Source organism: Priapulus caudatus, unplaced genomic scaffold, assembly GCF_000485595.1.
Source record: "Priapulus caudatus unplaced genomic scaffold, Priapulus_caudatus-5.0.1 Scaffold510, whole genome shotgun sequence".
In the NCBI taxonomy this organism is placed as follows: domain Eukaryota; kingdom Metazoa; phylum Priapulida; class Priapulimorpha; order Priapulimorphida; family Priapulidae; genus Priapulus; species Priapulus caudatus.
Window position 1 is genome coordinate 47,961 of NW_014577571.1, and position 7,500 is coordinate 55,460.

At 50.5% G+C, this 7,500-nt stretch overlaps 1 protein-coding gene across 2 annotated transcripts in view; it reads right to left on the reverse strand.

Annotated features, from left to right (window-relative positions):
* Window positions 1-7,500, reverse strand: part of LOC106811164 (dynamin-like) — a 15,298-nt gene that overhangs the window by 1,528 nt on the left and 6,270 nt on the right. Inside the window, exons 5-7 of one of the 2 annotated variants that reach the window (XM_014814707.1) lie at window positions 5,777-5,791; window positions 5,148-5,261; window positions 4,526-4,615 (exon numbers count right to left, since the gene is read on the reverse strand). In XM_014814707.1, coding sequence (XP_014670193.1) covers window positions 4,526-4,615; window positions 5,148-5,261; window positions 5,777-5,791 — 219 coding nt within the window. Of the gene's footprint in view, window positions 1-4,509; window positions 4,616-5,147; window positions 5,262-5,776; window positions 5,792-7,500 lie in introns of both variants that reach the window. The other variant, XM_014814706.1, reaches the window with a different exon arrangement.

Below are 7,500 nucleotides of genomic sequence, written 5' to 3' on the forward strand. Positions count from 1 at the left end.
GATGCAGTATAAATGCATGTAAAACTCTCAAACACAAAGCGACAGGCGATAGGCACGTCGCGGTGGAGCAACAACAGCGCAAAATACCAGACAGTCGACTCCTAATAAGGGACAGCAAAAAAGCGACAGCATCAAAACCAATCAACATCACTGAGTGGCCACGGATACTAAGCAGCCGCACAGGGCACGGACGCACAAGCGGGGCGGGCGGCCGGCACGACAGTACGATGCCATAACTGCGCGCGAAACTCACCTAGCCACGATTCACAGCCATCCAACCCACGCAATTAGACATATCGAAATTTCACTGGACATTAGTACACTCAACTCAGCATATACATACATTCCACCGGACAACCGAACACGGATGACCGGCCAAGGACAAATTCGTCTAACCAAGAACGAGTTAAGACAAAATCATCGTTTAATCCCCTCTGAGGGTCAAAAGGGTAAACAGACACGCATACTCTACGGACTCACTGGAAAGCGCCATTCATGGCCATTTGCAAAAAGCCATAAAAATGCAGGTCATCGTGAAACAAAAAAGTTCCAAACCCCGCCAAGTGAGGGACCCATGCCTCACAAATCTAAAAGCCTGTACATGGACTTGACACTTGAAACGCCAATAGACAGGAAGGCTTTTCTACATGATCGTAACCGATCATCACCACCTAGTGATTGCCGTTAATTTGTGCCGTCAATTTCGCATTTCCTCCTATACCTTAATTAAGGATGTCCCTTTCTGTACACCGTCTGACCTTATGACATTGACCCCAGCTTCGACACCAACGTTAGGATACGCCCCACCCGAATATCGTGACGAGTCAGCGTTAAATTGTGACATACGTTGAACGACGCTCGATCGCTCCGACTCGTGCACCGACGGACGGACGGACGATCCATGCGATTACAACGCATCTAGACTATGTTCAGATGAGCTAAAAATTGTAAAAATAATTAATACAATAATAACAACAACACATAAAATAATAAACAGACTCGCCGCACCGATCGCTCGACGGAGCGAGCCCGCATGGACCAACCGAAACAAGGAACCCACATGACCACCCGACCGCCGTCCCGGCCCAGCCAATCGGTGTCGACGGGCGGCGCAGGGGCGCGATGCTTCAGGTTGATGTCGCCGATGATGCGCAGCGCCTCTTGCAGCGTGTTGCGCAGCATCTCGTCGCGCGCTGCGCCTCCTCGCAGACTCCCAAGCGCAGCCTTCGCGCTGCTGTACAGGCACTACACCGTTAGTGATGAACTCCTTCACCTGCGCGAGAAGAAACAAGAGAGCGTCTTAGCACGCGAGAGACAAGAGAACGTCTCAGGACGTCGCCTGGTCCGTGCTGCGCGCTCAGCCTTACTCATCAATGACCCGTCGTGACGATGAGGTCACGCGAGACCATTACGCGGAGGCCCGCGCGGAGACGTCCCTAGCTCTGAGACGAGGTGCATGAGACATTTCGGCGTGAGGTCTCGCACGGTCTTGCTGACGATCTTCATGTAGGAATCAACGAGGTTACGAATCGTCTCCACCTGCCGCTCCAGCTGGGGGTCGAAGGTGCCGCCATCTGTCTGTTGCTAAAGCAAACAAACGTCGAGAGTTGGTCAGGTTTGTACATTTGCGGTTAGAGTTGCAAGTCAGTGTCTCTGTAGAACGAACGTCTTAGTATTTGCTCTAGGAGAGGCAGTTATGCTGTTATTACATCGTATAAACAATCTAAAGCAATATATATATATAAGTTATATATACACGTCAATAATAAGAAAAAATAAATTGTAGAAAAAAATAGAATAGGGTTTAGAATTAATCAGCAAATTTTAATACAGCAAGCTCCAAGTATCATCCTCTTCATGCAGGGTAATAGGAATAACAAGAGAATGGAGACGAATTAAAATATAAAACGGAATTAATACACACCATATAATAATATAGTTAGAGGAGTTATATATACCAGTACATAAAATTAATATATATACACATAAGAAGGACAAGAGAAAAAGAGAAGAAGATACACAAAGTTCACGGTTTTCGGGGTCCCCAAAAAAACAAAAAAAAGAACATCAGTGAAAAATTGACGTAAAAAACGGAGGGAGACGCGGGAAGGCGGGATCTCTCGACATCGAAGTGTCGACTTGCTCCGCGCGCTTCCCGCCGGTGATATGACCAGGCGCGCAGGAAGAAGCCTTCCAGCTGTCAGCGGGTCAGATCTCTTGCAGTCGAGAGACTATGTAGCCTTGCAGACGTCTGCACAACAAAACAACACACAAAACGTGACGCGCGCGGGAACCACTGCGCAGCGCGCGCGGGAAGAGCGGTAGAAACACCACCACAACGCCCTCCTGAGAATGCAGACACAAACTCGACGTAAGCGGATCACTGCGAGATATAAAACGCTCCTCACGGAGAAATTTAAAGAGGTTCCACACTTGTTTCGGCTCCAAGTAAACAGTAAATGGTACGCACAAAAACAAACGAAGCCATCCCCCACGGGCCAGAATCTTTAGTGCTTTTTACGGATTACAGGAATCTTGATGTTAGGGGAGTTATTAAGTTTGAGAACAGCAGCAAACTGACCGCTGAGGCAGCAACAACAACACGTGACCCTTAGCGAGACAGCGAGGCGAAGACCCCTCAACACAATAGCAGCAAAACGACCCTGTAGCAGCAAAACTGACCCCCGCCCTACACAGCGACGCAACGGAAAATAGAGCGGCAAACCGACGCCGAGAAACGACCCTTGTAGCAGACAAAACTGCTGTAGGCAGCAAAACGCCCTTGAGGCAGCAAAATGATGCTTGGCAGACATATCAACAAGAAGAAGGCAAACCTGACGGCCTTCGAACCCGACATAATGAAGCAGACATTGGAAGCGAGAGAGCAGGAGGCAATAAACGCCTTCACGTTAAAGCACGTCAAACATTGAGCTGACTGAATCAGACCGAGGAGCGGGCTAACGGGTATTAGAAAAGCATACATACATCACACGAGACAAGCAGAGACACAACGGGACGGACCCGGGACGGGCGCACCGGACGGACCGGGACGAAAGAGACCCGAGGACCGTGTGACCACTGCAGCGACGCGAATATCACTACGGGCCGAGGACCCGGATCGTCCAGTGAAGAACCACGACCTGGAGCAAGGCCCGATTCGGGGGAAGATAGTACCGCGAGCCAGAAGGGACACTCGGCAGCCAGCGGCGCCTCGCGTCCGCGCTCGCTCACAGCTGCCACGTTAATACCAGCAGCACGGCAGAGCTTCAGTAATGTAAGCTGAACATGAATCCAGCTGGACTAGGGTAACCTGAGATGTCATGAGGTAGTCAAAAACAATAAGGCGCACAGAGGGCAACTGAGGCGAAAAGGACAAGCAAGAATAAAGAGCGCCGCCGCGCAGCTCGAAGTGGAGCCGAAAAGAGAACAAGACATAATCGGCGCTGCGTCACAACGGGTCTAAATAGCACACACGAAGTCAAACTGAATTGACGCTCGGACATGCAAGAACACGTGCGCCGATGTGTACGTAGCGATTCATAACAAAGAACGGACCGGTCACGCGCGCTCGCGGCCGATCAGAGAGGCTCACCCCGCTAGCTTTCGTCACGTCATAAAGAAACCTCAACAGTGAGGACTTGGAACGATACCGCGTACAGCTGCTAAGCATGAGCCCTACTAAACTCAGAGCGCAGAAGAGAAGCCAACAAGCCTCCGACGCCGCCCCGAGCCGGACAGAGCCAAGCGGGTGCCGATCACAACCTGTGCTCACTAACACAACATCAAACATAGTCAGCGCTGGACACGAAAACTGCTGGCTAACTGGATGTAACCACTCGTACTCCTGCGCTCCGGCATCCTGCATCCACCGCGACGCTGGGCGAGAGAAACGGACGGCGAGCGCCATACAGTAACGGGATCCACAAGGAAATCGCGGCATAGAAATTCTAACACAACCACACAGAGCACGCTCGGGACACAGAAGTCGGCGCAAGCGGTGAATGTATGACAGACGAGCTGCAAGACGAGACAAGAACAGAGCTGACAATGCATGCAAGGTGAGCACGATGACGCGAGCAAAGCGGACAAGCTGAATGAAGACGAACATACATACACACTCGGCGGGATTCGGGGCGAGCGACGATATCCGCTGCGGGGTAAGAAATAATATAGCCGGCGCTCGCCTCGTCACGCGCTCCTTCCCACTTAATCACTCAAACATGTAACGCTTGGACATGAATCCGTGGCTGGCTAACTGTGTATGTATCTACATACGTCACGCGCTCGCGCTCGCTCACCTGCCTTCCACGTTAAACACCTCAAACATGTGTCGCTTGGACATGAGCCTGCTGGCTAACTGTGTAACGTACTACAACGTCACGCGCGTCCGGCTCAGCCTCACACGTCTTCACACGTTAAACACTCAAACATGTTGACGCGGACATGAACCGCTGGCTGGCTAACTGTGTTGTATCATACATACGCTCACGCAGCCGGCTCGATCACTGCCTTCCACGCTAAACACCTCAAACATGTGGCGCTTGGACATAAAACCAGCGTCTTTGTCACGTAGCTTCAGGTTGTCCAGCGGAAGCATGAACTTCTTGTCCTTCTCCTGAAAAGCGCAGCGTGCGCGATTAGACCAGCACGGCAGAGACGGGGGCGCGCGATTAAACCAGTGCTTCTTAAACTATTTCAGTGTCATTCACCCTCGAGTCTTCATCAAATTTCATTCACAAGCCCTGACTAAATCCATCTGTGTTTTCGGTAATTTTCATTGCACTCCGAAATAATCATTGGCCGACACAGGTGCAGGCAAGCAATTTCCCATTTAACGAATTGAAGCACGGACTCACTCAGACATGACACGTACAAGGCGAAACGAACATGAAGGCATGAATCAGCTCTTATTGTATGATCAAAAGCGATTAAATCATCACAATTCCAACAATGGCAAGCAAGATCCCCAACCGGCAAAAAGTTGCCGCACGACTGCCCTGGCCCGTGTTGCCGCGATTTCTTTAATTAATTAAAACTGCTAATTAATAAATTAATAAATATTAGTTAGTAATAAATTAAATAATTGAAACACGGCCCCCGGCCCGCGTTGCCGCGGGCGTCGCGGCGACGACGCCGGCGCCACCTACCTCGTCGTCCTTGAACCAGGCGAGAGACTCAGACGTGAGGACGAACCAGTAGTCTCGCGACCCTCCCTTCATGAAGCCGAGGTTGTGGATGCACATGTAGCCCTTCCTGATCGTCTGCGCAGACGGGGAGAGACGAACGCTCGTTAGCGCGAAGACGACTCGTTAAGACGACTCGCTAACGACGTAGTAGTACAACCCATCCGACGCGTTACGTGGGTACGCGCGCGCGATGAGACGGAATAACGAATAGAACGGAATAACGAAATATAAATAACGGAATAAAATAATATAAAATAAGAATATTTTCTATATAAATATACAATAAAATAACGGAATAACGAGAGACAAGCAAGAAATGCAAGAAGAGACGCAAGAAATATGCTATCCGATGGTCGTGCACGTTATATTGCGCTGGTATTGAACAAATTATGAAAAGCATGAAACCGGTTTCTTAAACGAAGAAACGATTTTGAGACGATCAAATTCCGAGAGAAAAAATGAACGAGATTTGCGGTGCGTGATCGCGCAAACGAATGCTCCAGCGAGAAACTCTCTTTTTGCGAAGTGCGCGCGAATTAATGCATTGTGATGCGCCGGCCGCGTGCGTAAATATCTGGAGAGAAGCTTACGTTTAGCTCTGCCGACTACAGCAGCAGCATTAATAGTGAGAGCAGATCATGAGCGTTACAGACGTACAGGCGTGAGCAGACGAACACAAACAGATGGAACACGAAACAAGAGGCAGCACGGCGAGCAAACTTCGATTCACACTAGCGCAATCGCGATACGTGTCGCTCGAATATCGAGTAACGTGTTATATACTGAAGCACAAATACAGAAATACAAATTTACCCCCTCCACACAAGCACGCACACGCACACGTACACGCACGCACACACGCATGCACGCGCGCACGCACACACGCGCGCACTACACAGAACTATCGCTAGCAAGAGCCGCCGTCACCGTCATCGCTGCACACGCCGCGCGGACGGTAGATCATGCGGATTTACTCCCTGCGCAAGATCGACCGTACGCGCGGCCACTAGACAGCTGCATATTACGCGAGCATGCTTCCCGACTACCGGCGCGGCATGGCGCGGCGAAGACCAAAGGCCAAGAACGGAAAAAAGCATTCCAGTGCTGCCACCTTAGCATTGAGCGAGCCACCCACCGTGCACGCGAGCGAGCACGCGTCGCACGCACCGCTACATGGGGCGAGAAGGAGAGAGGGGGAGGTACCGGGGTGAGAAAGGCGGGCGGGCCGACCGCTGCACGCACTCGGCGAACAATGGGGGGGGGGGTCAATCGAGGGGAGAACAAGAGAACGTCACGTCGCCTCGCCCCCGCGCGCAACGCAAGCATTCCAGCATTCACTGGCACACACCAGCGCGGGGGTCAAAGTTCAAAAGTGATCAAAGGGTCTGTTTTGATACTAGACAGAAATTCGGCACGCTTCAAGGTAACATGGGGTGAAACGGAAACTTCGTTGGAGTGGACACGACATATACGTCAAATAATCTCTTGAAATAAATAAAAAAAACATCGTGCAAGCAGGCAAATTATGCTATATTACCCCCCATTAGTGTCACGACAAAAGAAAGGTTAAGAAAAGAAAAGCTCTATTCACGCTCGAATCTTCCTACAACGAAAAAAAGTGAATGAAAAAAAAAAGAAAAAAAATTCACGCTCGAATCTTCCTACAACGAAAAAAAGTGAATGAAAAAAAAAGAAGTGAGATGTTAACGAAAGCAAAGCTCTATTCACGCTCAAACCTACAAAGAAAAAAGTTAATGAAAACGAAAACGAAAAGTTAGGTGGGTAAAGAAAGATGACCAGACAAGTTAAAACACTAGTCCCTGCATAGTTACTGGTCGTGCAGCAAACATCGACAGACTAACCCCTTTTATCGCCTTTTGCTTTGCAGCACCGGTTACATTCTTTTCTGAGGCACTGCAACGAAACGCAAAAAAAACCAACACAAATACATTCAGAAGTCCGAATACTTCGGATGTTGACGGACAGAGGGCAGCACGAGCGAAGCGCAGAATGGCGACGGGTAGCGGCGGAGCGACACAAGACAGCGACATTCACGCGGTAACCGCGACGACGGTAACCGTGACGACGGCGACCGCGACGACAGTAACCGTGACGACTAACCCCGGTGACGACTTTACGTTCTCTGACTGATCTCCCCGCACCACTCGCGTCGGAGGCAGCACTGAAACGAGAAAGACGCTCGGGGCACGCCACAAAACAGACTGGGCGCGCGCGAAAGAGACAACGTGCACGCGCGCCGACAGTGTGGGTCTGCTCCTAGCTACTCAGGGTTACGGCACAGCCAGCCGCACCG